The 18,252-nt window shown below is 43.8% G+C and overlaps 1 protein-coding gene across 3 annotated transcripts in view; it reads left to right on the top strand.

Annotated features, from left to right (window-relative positions):
- MTCL2 (microtubule crosslinking factor 2) overlaps window positions 1-18,252 on the top strand; it is a 112,117-nt gene that overhangs the window by 37,174 nt on the left and 56,691 nt on the right. For all 3 annotated transcript variants that reach the window (XM_088480702.1, XM_088480701.1, XM_088480700.1), the window contains exon 4: window positions 14,619-14,672. In XM_088480702.1, the coding sequence (XP_088336828.1) occupies window positions 14,619-14,672 (54 nt within the window). The remainder of the gene's footprint in view (window positions 1-14,618; window positions 14,673-18,252) is intronic.

Raw genomic sequence — 18,252 nt, 5'->3', positions numbered from 1 at the left:
GATACATTTGCAGGGTTCACATACATAATGCTTATTGTCAGATGCAGGTCTCCCCTCTCTTTAGCTGTGGTGTACTAATGATAAAATGGATGCTTCATCTGTAAGTGGCAATGAGCCATTATATATGAATGTACTTGCAACAAGGCGAGGTCACAATGTCACCTGGAGAACAAATGTAAATTAGGGTTGAATTTACCTCTGGTTGCCATGATGCCTTTTTAAATGAAAATGAAACCTTACAGGCGCCTAGCTTTTTGCATTCTGTCTATAGTACATTGTTTTTTGAATTGGTATAGTTGTCATTAAGAGTTCTTCTGTTATCTAGAAGATAATTTAGTCTGTCTGGCACAAACAATACAGAGGTATTGGAAATAACCTACAGTATGATGCACTGTGATAAACCACTGCATGCACAGTGTAGTCCAGTCAGCAGAAGCCTTTAGCATTAAACATCTGATTTTCTAGCTTTATGAGAAGTGAAACCACGTGGCTTACGTCCTTCTTGAATAGAGAAAAAAAGAGCAGAAAGATTAGATCATAACCAGCTGAAAGATCTGGTAAGCTGTTTTTTTTTTTTTTTTTTTAAACAAGGAATAACTGTGCAGAGTTCAGAAATACACAAAAAGCTTTTTCAAAAAATGTTTAAAAAATGCAGTGTGTGTAATGTGGCAGAAAGCCAAGTTCTAGGAGGCCCTCCAGATATCTACAAGACACACACAGCAGTTATTATGTTGCCATTTTAGGAAGCCAGGCTGGGAAGGCAAAGTTTCTCTGCATAAAATAGTATATTTACACCAATATAATAAGAACGTTATGCCTGTCTGTTTGATCCAAGTTGGCGCATAAACTACTGAACAGATTTTCACGAAACCTGCATCATTTTGTAGTGGAAACTCCTAGAAATAACCTGCACTTTGTTTCATCTCGATCTGTATTTCCATCAATGCAAGGGATAGGTGTGGCATCATGCCCACGGTTAGTAAAGTGTTGGGAGAGAGGTGCACATTCATTTGTGCACATTCACTTGAATAGGATAGGCTGCATAGCAGTCTTTGCACAGAACACACAGTGACATTGGTGCTGCTGCCACCAGTATGTATAGTACTGCTGGTCACATGGGCCTCTCCTGCGCCAGGGCCCCTATGCAAAGTAATACAAATAGAACGCCTCAAATAAATAAAAATGTTGGCAGAAGCTATTTCATCGTAGGAGAGGCTGCTGGCAACAGCGAGTTGGTAATAAGTGTTTCATTTAGAGACATACCTGTTGTCAGTATCCACAATAGCATTTTTTAAAATTCTATTAAGCTTAATGGACTTTTAGAGGCTGTCTATTTACAATCTCAAAAAGAAAAAAAAAAAAAAAAGATTTCTCAGATGACCTGATTGTAATATTGTATTCTCCAGACAATCCTAATAGACTGCCCATATAGGTTTGTTTTGTTAATTCATTTGCACATTATCAGATGCTTAAAGTCTCATGTGATCTGCATAACATTGTCCTGATTCATCTATCCCTTGACCATTCCATATTTGTATATTGTACAGATTATACTAAACTTGCTGAACACCTGCAGATGTTAAGGCAAACGCCCTTTCTGTATACTGTTGTAGCGCTCATCATTTGGGTACTGCAGTGCTGTTTCACTAATGTGTCATATATATATTTATATATAATTACTTTATAGGCATTTTTATATACCCCCAATTTAAGGAGAACATTTTATAAGCAGAAAAAACTTGCTTTTTATTTTTTTTCAATGTTTTAGAAATATGCTTATACTAGCCATTTGATAACCCCAAATACTTTTATTAGGGCCACTAATTCACTTCTATAATGTTTTCCTATCTCAGTTTGCCTTTTTTTTTGGGGGGGGGGGGTACAGGCAGACTTCTCCATTTTCACCTATGCTGTTCAAAGGCAACACAATGATCTGTTTTTGTGCGAATGCCGCATTGCGCGAAAAACGCGCAGAGGCTAAATATGCAAAATTATTGCACAACAAGAAGTGAACTGTGCGATAAATTATCACATTATCTTTGCTAATTGAATTCCCCCCATAGCCTCCCCAATACCCGCCTATACCCCATTGTACATACTCCAGTGTCCACTTTGGAATCGGAGGTAGGGATTTATCGGTAAATACCAAAATACTATTTTTGAGACTTCTTCCCAAGTCTCTTTAATTATTAAGATAGCATATGGGTTACTCCGCTTACCTCTTTACCAAAGTGATAGCTATTTGATATACTAGGGGGTATATTTACTACATTACAGGTTTTTGGAAGCAGAGCTGTTGCCCATAGCAACCAATCAGATTACAGTTAACATTTATCTAGCACCTTCTATAAAGATAATACCTAGAATCTGGTTGCAATGGGCAACATCTCCACTTCTACAAACCCGCACGTAAATAGACTCGATGTTATTCGCAGCAAGTACTGCTGTTACTCAAAGGTAGAAGCAAGAATATTGTTCCTGGTCGTCTTCACGAATTCAGGGCCTGATTCAGAGCCGGACGCTCTGACCAGAGCGCTCGCTCTGAATCAGGATCGGCCTACCTAAAATTGGTGCGGCCTCCTGGCCCTCGGCACGTCCACCAAAGGGGGCGTGCTGTCAATCACCATCGACAGCACGCCCCCTTTGGTGCGAGACCCCGAGCGACTGCTTCCCCGTCGCTCGCCGGGTCTCGCGCATGCGCATGATGGAGCAGCCTCCCTCGTGCACATGCGCTTTTGGGTACCATCGACCCGCTTGCGAGCGTCCTGCGCTCGTGAGCGGGTCTGAATGAGACCCTCAGTACATTAGTTTATCTGTGTGTGACAGATGGATCTCGAGCTATTATATTCAACACTCAATACAGTTAGAAGTGTAATAAATAATTATGGCATTCCTTTAAAAAAAACACATCACATTGCAAAAAGTGGGTTTACCTACAGTGGTCCTTATTCAGAAAGAGATTAAAACACGAAATGCGGCTTTTTTTTCCTAGCCACAAGTCACATTTTCTCCTTTATGTGCCGTTGACATTGAGGGCTTTCTTACGGGGGTGAATAAACCATTAGATGGAAGTAGCAAGCAGAAGGCTGGAACTAGACTTTCACATCCCAATTAATTTCTAAACATTAACTTTGATAGCCTTGTTCATCTCAATGACACTACATTTTATACCATAAAAACAGAATGCGTCCCTTTTTACATAGTTTATGTATACGCTTCCTATTGCCACCAAAGAGAAGATCATTTGTTCCCAGAAAGCTGGAAACTATGATGTGATGAGCAATATCTAGGATTAAACCATCAGCTGTGTATTTTATTATGCTTCTGTGGCCTGATGCTGTTTAATTGTATCAATCTGACACGTTTGGGCCGGCACATGGAACACTGCAGGAGGTACAGAGCTCATGAAGTCAGTGGCCTTTTGGCCCAGGGAGCTGCCTGGTGATGTAAGCGGTGGAGAGCAGATGGTGGCATTGTGGGATTTCACAGATCGAGAATAGCCCACTCAGTGTCTGTTATATCAGGGAAATTGTTTTCTCAGATGTTAGTGTGTTCCATTACATACACATGCTGTTTTCTCAATTTACCCATGTAAATCTCTGCTGTGTATGTGAGCTTGATAAGAAAATGGGTAGACAAACGATAGTGTATTGGGATACGTACTACAAATTGTACATTTACAAGGATATGTAAATGTGGCCAAATCAAGACCTAATCCTTTTCGCTACAGTATGTAGTAGGGAGTCATTTGTTCATTATAATCCTACTGATGGATACATTGATACAATTATGAACAGCTTGTAAGTTATAACAGAACACTGCATAGATTTCAGATGCTAAGTTATGACTTCGCACTTTAAACCTACCGCTGTTTGCCTTTGCACTTAGTAGCATGACTGATACCTGCCATGTTGCTGTCTAGCAATAATTTGATGAATCTGCCATAGAATCCAGTTGAATGTTGTGTAATGGTCAGGTTGGTAAGATGCAGAATGTAAGGTTTTCCATAAATGTGCAGTGACCTACAGAGGGGAATTCAGCCACTGGTGATGTACCACCGTGCATTGCCGCCATGCCTGGCTGCGCACATATTAGCCAGTTTTCTTGTGATGTGGATGGACACAAGGGGCCTGATTCAGAGCTATACGCTAATGCTGCCACTGCTGCGTCTGTGTACGCAGCTGCTATGCAAAAATATGCTCGCCCCGCCCCCAAACATTTTAAAGGCATGGCGGATGGTCAGGGGCTGTGCTTTTATAGCAATAGGCTGCACAGCTCCTGCACTGCATGGAGGAGAAGGTGTAATGTCCGGTCTTTGAGTTAAACAGTGCAGTGCAGGGGCTATGCAGCCTACTGCACACGGGCTGGCTGGCAACTTTAGCCTGGGGGACAGATACAAGTAAGTGGCCCGGTTTTTCCACCAGCGCATTGCAATGGGGAAGGACACATGATAATAGCGGGTTGGGTATAGGAAGCTGGCGCTCGGGACCCCAGCTGTCAAAATCCCGACTCCGGCATCCCGAAAAAACCTCTCCTTACCCTAGCCCTAACCCTCCCTCCCCGGTGCCTAACCTTAACCCTCCCCCTAGTGCAGTAATTCCCAACCTCAGTCCTCAAGGCACACTAACAGTCCTGGTTTTAGTGATAGCCATGCTGCAGCACAGATGGTTAAATGAAATTAACTGGGATACTAATTAAGTCACCTGTGCTCAAGTATGGCTATCCTTAAAACCAGGACTGTTAGTGTGCCTTGAGGACCGTGGTTGGGAACCCCTGCCCTAGTGCCTAACTCTAAACCTAACCCTTCCCTAACCTCCTGATACTTACCTTCGGGTTGCAGCCGGTTGGTATTCTGGAGCTGGGATCCAGACCGTCGGCATCCCGTGTGACGGGATGCTGACTACATCCCGATAATAGCTTCTGTAGGTAAGGTTTGTCTAATGTGCTTTAAATAGCCAATGGAATATATGAAAACTTGTTAATATCAAAGAGCTATAAACAAATACAACGACCAGCCCCATCCCAAACCAAAAACCATTCTTGTGACCCCTACATAATGCACACAGCATTCTAGTGACTGATATACAATGCAGGGACCATTCCTGTGACCATTATACAATACAGGGATTATTCTCGTGACCAATATACAATACAGGGACAATTCTTGACACGGATATATAATACAGGCACAATTTTAGTAACTGGTATATAATATAGGGACTATTGAAGTGACTGGTAATTATGATAATTTATAAAAAGTATGGTTAATAAATTCCCTTTTCTATAAGTAAAAATAAATAAAAACATTACAAATGTGGCTTAATAATAATGTATTCTAGTACTTGTTAGTGAACAATAAGCAAACAGCCCAGTTAGAATATCTGCATTATGCTTATAGGCTATGAGCCGTATTCAATTTGAGCAGACCCGCGATACTTTTCCGCCTCCCGGACTTTTTGCCTACTTCGCCTGTTTTGCAGGTGGAAAAGTATCGCGCGCGTGCCTGCGTATCCCCATATTCAATTTGAAAGTACGAGAAAACGGGACCCGGCGAAACTTAAACAAGCAGCAAGTCATGTCAGATTTAGGGAAATCAGCCTGACACCCTCCAAAAGATGCTCTGACATGGGGGTTAGCTACGGTTACCCCCGATTTGGCTGTTTTTAAACGCCCTCAATAGCTGCTAAATAGCGTTTTTGTACAAGTGGTGAAGAATAGTATTCATGTGGTTTTTTTTTTGCAGAAAATAACTTATCCCAGCAAATTTGGGGTACTTGAAAATGGGGGCCAGCATATTTAAAAGTTGATAAAGTTAAGTTTAAAAAATTGTGAAAAATCCACCTGCCACAATCTCCTGCAATGAAAAAAACACCTGGGCCATACTTGGGGACCCCCCTGGAGTCTAGTTCGCTAGTTTTGAACTTTGTCCCCCAACATTTTTTTTTTTTGCCCCCAAACTCAAAGTGATTTTTTTGGGTGTTTTTAAAAAAAAAAAAAATTTGACGCAGTTTACCTTTAGGGGACTGTCTTAAGGCTGCACGGGGGTTCCCGCAATGTTGTACCCCCAAACCCCAATTCTGCACTTTTTTCCGCCTGCTATTCATAGGCGAAACTTTTTTGCCTATTACATTGCATTGACTTTCCGCCTACGCGGATAGTCTTTCAAATAGAATACGGCGATACTTTTCCGCCTGGCGAAATGACGTCATCCGCAAAACTTTTTCGCTGATCTCTGCTTTTCGCCTCAATATTGAATACGGGCCTATGAAGCTACTGTACTGTTTTTATTGATAAGTTCTAAGGCGATGGAACGGCAAATATCAATTACTTTAAAACCTCATATGAGAATTTATAGGCCACAGTCAAGCACAAGTTCAGCGTAGCTAACAATGGCAGCAGCAGTGAAAGTGTGAAATACATGCTTTTACTCACTCATTGACTTAAAATATAAAGCTTTGAACATCACAGTGACAGGGACAGGAGTGTATAGATTAAAATGGGCAGACAGGGTAAGAGAGGAGCGGGGTCTGCTGGTGAGGGGGTGGGATCTTACCCGGGGACAGGAAGGAGTTTAGAACAATTAGAGAGGGTAGAGGAGGGGGAGGGGTCATGACCAGGGACAGGAGGTAGTAGAGTGAAGCGACAGATCTAGAGTAGTGACAGACAGGGGATAGCAGGGGCGGAGACTCGGGGGTCTCCGGGAGGGCCCGAGGGGAGGGACAGACTCAGTGAAAGCCATATAATGCAGAGAATATTACAGTGACCACCATATAAAGCGGTGAACATCACAGTGACAGCCGGATAATGCAAAGAGGTTTGCAGTGACCACCAGATCGGGGACATCTAAGTGATGTGCCATATAATGCAGAGAGGTTCTCAGTGACCACCAGATCAGAGAAAGTCGCAGTGATGTGCCATATAATGCAGAGATGTTCGCAGTGACCGCCAGATCAGGGAGCATCGCAGTGGCTGCCAGATAATGCAGATCATCGCAGTAATCGCCAGATAATGCAGAGACCATCAGTGGCATCAGTGACCCACATATAACACAGATATTATGAATATACCCCTCACACACAATAGTAATAATACACACACACATTATTACACCATCCTCAACACCGACAGTATAAAAATACAAGATAAAAACTACACCCCTCCCCATTGCATAAGTATTCCACCCCATACCCCCTCAAATATAATTTTAAACATGTTCACACCTCCACTGGCACTTACCTGTCTGGCATGGGGATCTGTCTCTGGTCCCTGTGGCGCTCCAGGGTACAGGAAAAGAGACAGGATAGACTAGAGAAGGGGCAGAGACTCTGGGTGAGGGGGCGGGGTCTTGGACAGGGACAGGAGTGTATAGATTAAAATGGGCAGACAGGGTAAGAGAGGGGCGGGGTCTGCTGGTGAGGGGGTGGGATCTTACCCAGGGACAGGAAGGAGTTTAGAACAATTAGAGAGGGTAGAGGAGGGGCGGGGTCCTGACCAGGGACAGGAGGTAGTGGAGTGAAGCGACAGATCTAGAGTAGTGACAGACAGGGGATAGCAGGGGCGGAGACTCGGGGGTCTCCGGGAGGGCCCGAGGGGAGGGACAGACTCTGACAGGAAGGTAGCAGGGCACACTGCACACAGCCCCTGCCTCTGAGCCGACTCGGAAGGAGTGCTCAGTCACAAGCTGCATGGATGTGACAGACAGCCGGTAACAGGCAGAAAATGCTGCCCAGCCGCTCTGATGGTGCTATAGTCGGAGCAACTGCAGGGCACTTTCTGCCTGTCACCTAGCCATCAGTCATGCATGTGCAGTGTGTGACTGTGGCCCTCACTGAAGGAAAAATGCACCGGTCCGGGGGGCATGTGGCAACTTGCCCCCCGGCCCTGCCCGTCCCTGAAAGCACAGCCCTTGACCGTCCGCGACCGCCGCTACAGTCCCTGCGCACCGAGGTTTGAGAGAGAGAGGGGTGCAGCGGAATGAAGTTAAGTTGATTTCAAACATGTCCTCCACAAATCAGAACCTGTGGTATATTAGGAATGGGTTATGATGTTACATGTTGAATGTTGGCATATGACTGTCGACATTTGGTACCCAACCCTATACAGCAGGGATGGGGAATCTCCTGCCCGGGGGCCGTATAAGGCCCTCGGAATCATTTGGTCTGGTCCTCTGAGCTTTTTTCTGCTAGCCTCATCTGGATATCAGGGTGCCTAGAATGGCACCGTGCAGACAGAATCTATGCAGCAGTGCCGCCTGGAACGTCCTTAGGGTGCTTCAGACTGTCACACAGCTGCCCTTACAGCTCCCCCGAGCATCCTCAGGATGCTCCGGGCATTGCTGTAATCACTGGCAATTGTTGCCCTGCCCCCATATGATGTCACATGGAGGGGGTGTGGCCTGCACAGGGCTTACAAATAATGTTTATATATATATATATATATATATATTAGGGATGTGCAGGCTCGGATAGGTTCGAGTTTGCACGTGGAGTTCGGATTTTTCCCTCCAAAAAAACGGAACTCAGAACGAGGCAAAACGTCATCTTACATGGACGAACATCATCATTCCTGGACTTTTGTCCAGGAATGATGATGTTCGTCCATGTAAGATGACGTTTTGCCTCGTTCTGAGTTCCGTTTTTTTGGAGGGAAAAATCCGAACTCCACGTGCAAACTCGAACCTATCCGAGCCTGCACATCCCTAATATATATATATCTATATCTATATATCAAAATGGCTCTCTGCACAAAAAAGGTTCCCCCACCCCTGCTGTACAGGGAGGTTTCCCCTAGCAGCCCTGAATAGAGACTGAACACTGTAGGGAATAAGATGATCCTGCCTTTCACCCATGACCTCTGCATGCAGCAGCAACACCAGTGTTCTGTTCTTACATCTCAGATATTCTTCTCTTAAACTTTGCCTGTCTATGTAGCATAAGTCTGCTGCCAACATCAGTATTTACTCATCTTAGGCCCTCATTCAGAGCCGTACGCTCTGAGCAGAGCGCACGCTCTGAATGAGGGCCGGGCTCCATTTTCATGGAGCGTCCTCCTGGACGCTCGTATAGCTGTGGGTCACCACCCACAGGCTATACGAGCGTGCATTGCGATGGTCGAGACCATCGCGACCATCGAATTTGCGAGCCGGAGCCTGCGGTTGAGGTTTTCAACCGCAAGCTCCGGAGTCATTTTGGCTCTAACAGAGCCAAAATCACTCCCACTGACATCACTAGTGATGTCAGTGGGCCGGCTTCTGACGGGAGGCGTTCCCTTAGGAACGCCCCCGTCAGGGAGGCACGCCCCCGGCACGCCCACCAGAGGGGGCGTGCTGTCAATCAACATTGACAGCACGCCCCCTTTGATCGTACACAACGAGCGAAGGACTTTCCTTCGCTCGTCGCGTCTGGCGCATGCGCACAACGGAGCTCCCTCTGTCGTGCGCATGCTCAGTCCATAACATCGACCCACTTGCGAGCGGACAGCCGCTCGCGAGTGGGTCTGGATCAGGCCCTTAGTTAGTAACTTGGAATGTGAGCTGAACCTCTACAGAATATTTTTAGCATCATAGCGAAATGAATACATTCTTTCTGGAACAAATAAATCCATTTTGGCAAACACATCTTACCCTCAAGTGCACCATCTCAAATGTAATGTTATGGAGCAAACTACGTCCTACGGCCTTGTGGTCTAGGGAAGAAGTATGTTTGTATCATGGAAAGACTACAGTATTGGTTGTCAGGAAACATTGATTTTGTGGCCTCATGTGGACATGGCTCAGCTCTGCTCCTACATGAGAAATGTAAACCTGGCGCTAACATAATTTTGTTGGAAAAATGTTAAGATGTCATGCATATACAGTGTTTAAAAGTGTTATTTTAGGACCTGTCCCCTTTCTCGTGCGATACCCTCATTTGCAGATCATACAATTCATAGCCACCTTGTATTACAGCTACAGTGATCTCCAACAACCATTCATGCTGCTAGAGTTCAACAGGGAAGAGACAGCCAGCATCCTGACCAATAAAAGAGCTGCTGCTCTCTCCTGGGTCTGGGCCCTGTACCTAAAGTGCAGCCTCAGACTTTTCTGTGGTCGCTCTGAAATCCGGAAAGCGATGAAATTATGTCCCAATGTGACGTTGATTTCTGGGTGTTCTCTATTGTTATAATGTCACTGTAAACATGTAAAAAATACCTGGCCAAAATGTAGAGCGCGATCTACCAGTAGCTCACGGGACATCCACCGGTAGATCGCGACCAACTGAAGTAAAATAAACCTGAAACGGCTTCTGGAGCCCCAGAAGCCCAGCTCCCAGTAATGCAGCTCGCAGGTGACCTCATGACATCACCCATGCGTTGTAAGGAGCCCGCCGCTGCTGCTGTTCGCCTGCCTGGCCCCACAGAGTATGTTGAGTGTCATTGGGAGCTGCTGTCCCACCAGCACAGGCTCCTCACAGCGCCAAGCACATCCCCGGACTGATAGCAGCAAACTTTCTGCAAGTGACGGAGCTGCTTCCGAAGGAAGTGTGTGGGGAGCGATTGTGTTAAATGTGCTGTAAAGGGGATGCAGGGTGATGCTGCCAGGGCACAGCCTCCTCCTGCTGTGGTACCATGCCACCCAAAGCAGCGGTTCCCCGCCGCACACACTGACACTGAGTGATTTATTTATTTTTAAAATAAGACAACCCTTATATTTTTAAGCAGTGGAGATAATTACAGTTTATTACAAGTTTATGGTATGAGAGGGAATGTAAGAGATTGGAGATTTGTGCCAACTCTGTACACCTCAAAATGACTGGATGTACTTTTAGTTATGTTTCATCTTTTGTGCTTGTCATTTTTGTATAATACTACTGTTTTTTATGTATGTGAGAGAGCTGTTGGGAAAATAAAATTAGTGCACCTGTGTGAAGCATACTGTTTGTGAGCCTGATCAGAGGTGGACTCTATACACAGTGGCGGTTTCTTACAGATTTACATCTCTAATGCCAGTGATGCCATAAGCAACTGCGATTGCCATTGTACAGTTTTGGAGATTTCGCAGTAACAAAAATAAATTGCTCAACAGCGCAAACATTGGCATAGCGTCCACCTTTGGATCATGCCCATTGACGCTGGTAGATCACCGCTAAGTAGGTGAACAAAAAGTAGATCCCAGGTCTCAAAACTCCAGCCACCCCTGATCTAAAGTAACGGGACCATTTATTTTGGACCACAGTGAGACCAATTTCTGCATTTGTCTACAGTGTATTTTCTTTGTATGCAAGCTTTGTATTCTACCCTTGCTTCAAACTGAGCATTTAAATTTCCATATATGTGTATGTAGGATATGCTTAAATAAATATACATACATACAAGCTTGCTTTTTTTTACATTTGCTTTAGCTGTTCCTTCTTTATTTGTGCTGGAAAGAAGCATGTGAGTTCATTGCAAAGAATACCTGAATAATTGGTTTTCTAGCACCTCTAAGTGTGTTGATTAGCTACTGTTAGTTTCTCAGATTGTAGCTTGTGCATTTTAAAAAGCCACCATCAACTATTTGCTTCTTTATAGTTGTAGATGAAACTTTGAACAGTGACTGGCAAATCCCAGGACCCAGGGAACTAAATAGCCCAAAAATAACTGCACTTGCCTACTGCCTTAAAAAGTACAAAAACAGAAACTGTGGGAACAAAAACAGGAACGAAAGTGACATACAATACAAGTCTTGGAGGCGAGAGTGGGAGAGAGTAATCAGCTGGGAGGACAGGCGGCATTCATGGGTGGAGCAAAGTGGGCGGGCTGGAGCGTGAATGGAGATGAGGTCATTGATGTAAAGGAGGATTGGGTAAGTTTAAGAAGTTCAAATTGTGTTCTGAAGGAGAAGGGGAGCTAGTGAAGGGCTTGTAGGAGAGGTGAAAATTATAAAATTTATAGCATATAATCATGCCATTTTTTATATCGGCAGCCATAACCTGAGTGTAACAAGGAATCCAAGAAGACATGGTTCAGGGGTAGATTAGATGTATGTGGGTGTGTTGGTAAGGGGAGAAGATATAGTGTATGGAGGGTACGGGATCCGTCTAAATATCTACAGTAAAAAGGTAGACAATGTCTAGATAGACAACAGATGTTAGGCAAAAGGTCGACATGTAAGAAGGTTGACAGGTTCAAATGGTCGACACGTGATGTGTTTTTTTGTTGTTTTAGGGTTACACACTTACCGAAGTGTTGGTGTTAGGCACTTAACCCAACGGTTATGGCTTGGCACTAGAAGGGACGGTTAGGGTCAGGCACCTACCCCGATGGTTAGGGTTAGGCACCAGGAGGCAGGGTTAGGGTTAGGCACCAAGGGGAGGGTTAGGGTGAAGATTTGGGTTAGAAGAAAAAAAGTGTCAACCATATGCATGTCGACCCTTTGTCCCTGTCGACTTATTGACTGTCTAACATCTGGGGCCAAATGTAATAGGGTGAGAGTTTAGAAAATGTGAGTTTAGCAGTACTCTCTCACATTGGTCGAGTTTTATCTCCAAAATGGGAAAACATCTGGATAGAAGTTTAAATCGTGAGTTTTTTGAGTCTAAAAAACATGCAAGTTTTCATGTTCTCGGATTCTATTACATTGCCCTAGTTTAAAAAGTGAGAGTTTACTGCTAAACTCTCACATTTTCTAACTCTCACCCTATTACATTTGGCCCCTGTTGTCTATCTAGACATTTTCTACCTTTTTACTGTAGATCTTTCAATCCACATCTGGAGGGTACAGAGGTGTCTCTAATATTAGACAAACCTAACAAACTTTTTATTGCGAGCATTGAATTTCTACCTCATAAAAGTTAATCCAAGCTGCCCATTGGCTATTAAGAGATGTCAACTTTGTCATGTAAAACGCTAACTGCATTCTGACATTTTCCATTTTATTCTGTAAGGGGGTGATTCAGTTGCTTTTTGGGGTGGCTATAATTGAGTGCCCGATGGAACAATTGTTTTGAATGCCCATTAATTATCGCACTTGTCGCGCCCAATGGACATGATAGATACAAAAAGTGATGTTGAGGGGCCAAATGGCTGACTTCACACATTTCTGCTCGCCATCTCAGGAGGGTGCGAGCATATATGCGGACGTCCGCGGTATTCAATTGAATTGCTCCATTGGGGGCCCTTTAGGAACGGGCGTGCAGAAAACAAATTCCATGTCTTACCAACCTAAGTTTATATGTGGGAACATTCGGATTGGTCCATTGAAGGAGAGAATATGACGGACGAGAGTAATTGAACTCCTGTCCTGTAATTAAGCTATGTTGAAGAATTAGTTTAGGACAACTGCCCCTCGTACAAAAATATAAGTCAAACTTTGAAATATTTTATTATCTCATGACAGAACGAAGTACCATCAGTAGAATCTCCTGTGTAAATTCTCACCCATCCTCACAGTGGCGGCTCAAGGCATGGGCTAGCAGGGCCATCGCCCGGAGCACCCTGCCTAAATATTATAGCACTCACCACTGGCCGGCTCTGGAAAAACCCGCCCTCCACCCACCCCCTAGCATTATTGGTTTATGCTCAGGGGGAGGGAAGGGGCAGCAGCACAGGACTGTGCTGAAAAACCTGGCGCCGGCCCTGTATCCGCACATGTATAGAGCTCCTAGTCACTTCACTTCTGATTTCTCCCCCCCACTCTGCTGTAGAGAGTTCAAGAGTAATTCCTATTGATGCAAATGGATCTTATGCTCCCCAGCTCCTTAAATGTTCTACTCAATTACCAGATAGTGAAGTCCTACATAATTTTGTCCTTTCCGGACGCTGGGTCATACAGTCTGTGCAAGAAACCTTATCTTCAAAAGTGATATATATACATATATGGTAAGTAGATTCTGTTTGCAGCTCCATAGGCTACAAGCCTTCTGTATTTAACACGCTGTAGCGTTCTCCAAATGGTCCCTGAATCACTTTGCAAATTGTCACTGCGAGCAGCATTACTAAGGTACCTTGGCGTGTACGCAGTGCGACCATGACACGTGCAGTTGGCCAGTACTACTCAATTGTGAAAATTTTGGCATTGTGTACATCTCTGAACCAGGCTCTCTGTACGGACACAATTGAGAGGCGCTTGCGACTTAGGGGTCTATTTACTAAGCCTTGGATGGAGTTATAGTGGACGGAGATAATGTACCAACCAACCAGCGACTAACTTTCATTTTTCAAACACAGCCTGTGACATGGCAGTTAGGAGCTGATTGGCTGGTACTTTATCTCTGTTTTTACTTTCTCCATCCAAAGCTTAGTAAAAAGACCCCTTAGACCAGGGGTTCCCAACCACGGTCCTCAAGGCACACTAACAGTCCTGGTTTTAGGGATAGCCATACTTGAGCACAGGTGACTTAATTAGTTCCTCAGTTATTCTGATTAAACCATCTGTGCACAATCATGGATAACACTAAAACCAGGACTGTTAGTGTGCCTTGAGGACCGAGGTTGGGAATCACTGCCTTAGACACATGCTCAGTATAAAAAAATCCTTCCACTTCGACCCACATCACCAGTGCCTTTGCTTGCATCTGGCCCTCAATGAGTGAGAATATCTTGTATGTAATTGCCGTTCTTGACATCATAGGAAACAATCTTGTCTTTCTTTCTAATTACAGAACTCTTTAAAAAAGAGAAGATCTGGTAAGGTGGAAAAGAAACAATCTCCTCAGGTAAGGCTTGGGGGTATGTCTGGATCAAAAATAAAATTAAAAATACATCGAAATTATAAGTGAGCAATTCTTTCTCCAACATTCATAGTTATCATCTTGGGGCATCATCAGATCCTTATTTCAACATTGTATAATTGTATGTAGCACATGACACTGAAAACGTGAAGTATTTTACACTTTTCCTGAAACCGCTCCTAGAAGTAGTGCCAAGTGCATGTTTAGCATACATTTTAAAATAACCTTTAATCTACAGTGCTGCGTTTTAAGTGCATTTTTGGGGCAAAATTGAAATATTCGATGCCAAATCAGTTCTGAGAAGGAGTAAGTACTTTGCAATGATCATGGGGGATGTACCCTGTGTAATGGAAACCGTTTGAATATTTCTGGAATTAATGTACACGCCAAATCGGTCTGCCTTATAATTTTTCCAACAACGCAGTTGTTTAGAGGTTTTAGGTTTTTTTTGTTTTTTTTATAATACAAATTATCCTTAGAATATACTTTATACTAATATCATATCACTACTAATTATTTATTAAATGTTTAGAAGCTACCATTTTAGTAAAAAAAAAAAAAAGGTGGCCATTTATTTTGTTATTTATGTGCCTTATCTTAAAACTTTGTAGCACTACACACATACAGCCATGTTTTATTAGGGACCCAGACAGATGGTTCTGTGCGGTGCACGGGCCAGCGGAGCCCTAATACTATCTTTCTGCCAAAGCTAGTACAAAAATAATTTCCATGCAGTTCTTCACCAGTGCTACAAACAATTGGATTTGGGTTCATGTGTTGCTAGATTATTCTAACCCTAATTAAAAGAGGCAGACTGTGGAGCGTGGTTTTTTTTTTTTTTCTCCTCTTTTACAGTTCAGGACTTTTATATATTTGAATGTGCTCATTTATGCAAGATCATTAGTATTCTACTCCTGCGTTAAAATCTACATCTCAATAGTGCTTTGATTAAAGCTGCTGCCTTCATTAAGAAATATAAAGCCGGCATTGAAAATGTTCTCTTGATTACAGTGTAAAGGCATCTGAGAGGGAATTTATTTTCTGGGGGGCTGAGGGAACACAGACAAATGCTGTTCTGTGCTGTGCACGGGTATTACAGATTAATGACAGAGGGGAAGCTGTGTGTAGCTCACAGAACTGCAGTCAGTGTTAACATGATGCGGTCATAATATTTGTACAAGTTGGTACAAAAGGCCACTGCTTTGCGTTTTACTGCCACTGTTAACTACTTTGAAATATAAGAACACAATGCAGTATTGTTGGCAGGATACTTGGATTTCCTTCTGCAATATTTTCTCTTGCAGCTAATGAGGATTTCCTTCATTTAGGATCTCATTCAAAGATGCACAATAATCTCACATCTGAAGGCTGTAATGTGTTGTGGTTATCTGACATATGATTCCACCTCCCACATGCGAAAAGAGAAGTGATGGTTCTCTGTGGAATCAACACTGGAAATCGATATCTTTTTAATAAATTATTCACCCATTTCATGTATTCATAAGTACCATTAATGAAGGCGTTGGATAGCTGTGTGATTACACCCTAGAGCCAGGTCTTGTTCCTTTAAAATGGAGTTAAAGTAGTTTTAAATATATAAAACTACTTTTATTTATCTTGTTGCTGTATTCTAAATGGACATTATCATGAGATTTAAACACCACTGTACATGGCCCAACTCAGGATAGTATTTTCCACACATATATATGACGTAATCTCTGCAGATGCTTACAAATATTTGCTAAATTCAGGCAAACCTCTTCACTGGGCACATGGCATGATATTTTTATATACTGCACCCAGTTTAGTGCAATGCTGTGCCACAGTTTACCACTATCAACCAGCTTCCATTCTACATTGCTGGAAGGACCAAGTGGCTTATGCTGGGTATGCACTGGCCTGTCTATATCGTGGGAAAAATCAGCGGGTGTGTACCAGCGATATGTCTGTGAATGTCATCGTTCACAGCCGTATCACGTCCGCTGTGCATCATAGCCGATTGCAGATACATCTGCTGATATATTGTCACATCGTACTGTGCATACAAGTGATCAGCCGAAAGCCTGTACACTTGCTGCAGAGGCTGCCGGTGACTGACATCGCAACTGGGCGGGCACATGCCCTCCAGTTGTGACACATCGGGCCGACGATTGGTAAGTGTGTATGCACTTACCACTTGTCAGGACGCCGTGTACCCAGCGTTCGGTTACTCCTCTACTTGCTAGTTCTCAATATCTGGCACACACAGGCATGTTGGAGCAGATAGCGGAATATTGAATACTGCATGTATTTAAAGAGAAATGGCAACAAATTGTTCCAATTTAAAACAAATGTAACATTTAATATTTAACATTCATATTTCACCTCCCTTGTCTGATGGTAGAGCTGTTCATATTGTTGCCAACTTAAACCATTCAAAAGTAGGGGTGTGATCTGTCAGATTTGCCATATACGTATGCACGTATCCAGAAGGACAGATCAGATGCTGTTAAAGTCCATTTCTCTTTCATCCACTAGGGGACACTGGAGGTGCTTACGCTGGGGTATAGAGGCGTGGATAGCTGGAGATGGCACTAATTAATTCAAAAGTGTGAAGCTCCTCCCCCTCTATTCCCCACCAGCCCTCAGTTTAGAAAATGTGTCCTAGGAGCTGGTCACTAGAGGCTGTGCTCCAGCAATACATTTAATTTAATTTATTTATTTATTTTTTATGCATCTTTTACACTACAGGTACCCTTCGCCACCTATATCAAAGGTGGGGTCCGGGTACTGGGCGCCCTGGTTTTTTAATATGAAAATAAAAATCAGGAAGGAGTGCACAGGGCTTATTCTAAAAGCACCTGACAGCTCCTTATCGCCCCAGCAAACCTTCACACAGCATGAAGCTAAAGAAGAGAAGGCTTTGCTGCATGGAGAGAGAGACTTCAGGGACACGCAGTGAGTAACAGCTGCGCATTCCCCGGCCCCCTACACGCTGCCCGGCGCTGACACGGCTTAATAAGCTGTGTCTGTTATTAGAATAGCGCTTCAGCGCGGCTCCCGGCTCTAGCATTCCCCACTTATGCCCGACAGTGTAGCACGGAGGGGGAAGGTAATGCCGTTAATAGCAGCCGTAATGGGAGCCCTTAGGGCATGTAGAAGGGGGCAGAGCCTAGCCAGCGCGCGCTCTCTCTCCTCTACACGCGGCAGACAGCTGTGTAAAACAGCGTGCCTGCCGTTTTCTTCAATGAATAACTGCATCTCTCCCTGATTCAGGAGGTGTGCAGCATATGTAACAGAAGGCTGGATTCTCTTGCTCCAGGCATCCCTAGACTACAGGTTCCTTCAAAAAGAGGGCTGTGAGTGCTACTGGGGTGCATTTAGTAAAGAGCAGGGAATTTATTGCTATGGGAGGGTGTCTTCTCTCTTAATCAGCCTTCTGTCTCTGTATACTGTCTGCAGAAATAAGGAGACAGTATACTTGTACAGATGCACTGTCGGGGTGGGTGATGTATAAATGTCTAAGGCTTCTCAAAAGATGTTTGTTTGTTCCAAGTGTAGCAACAAACGGACCAAGCCACATTTT

The sequence above is a fragment of the Taudactylus pleione genome, unplaced genomic scaffold, assembly GCF_031769625.1.
Source record: "Taudactylus pleione unplaced genomic scaffold, aTauple2 ptg000256l, whole genome shotgun sequence".
NCBI lineage: Eukaryota > Metazoa > Chordata > Amphibia > Anura > Myobatrachidae > Taudactylus > Taudactylus pleione.
The sequence above is the reverse complement of the archived record's forward strand: the minus strand, read 5'-3'. Positions and strand labels throughout refer to the sequence as shown.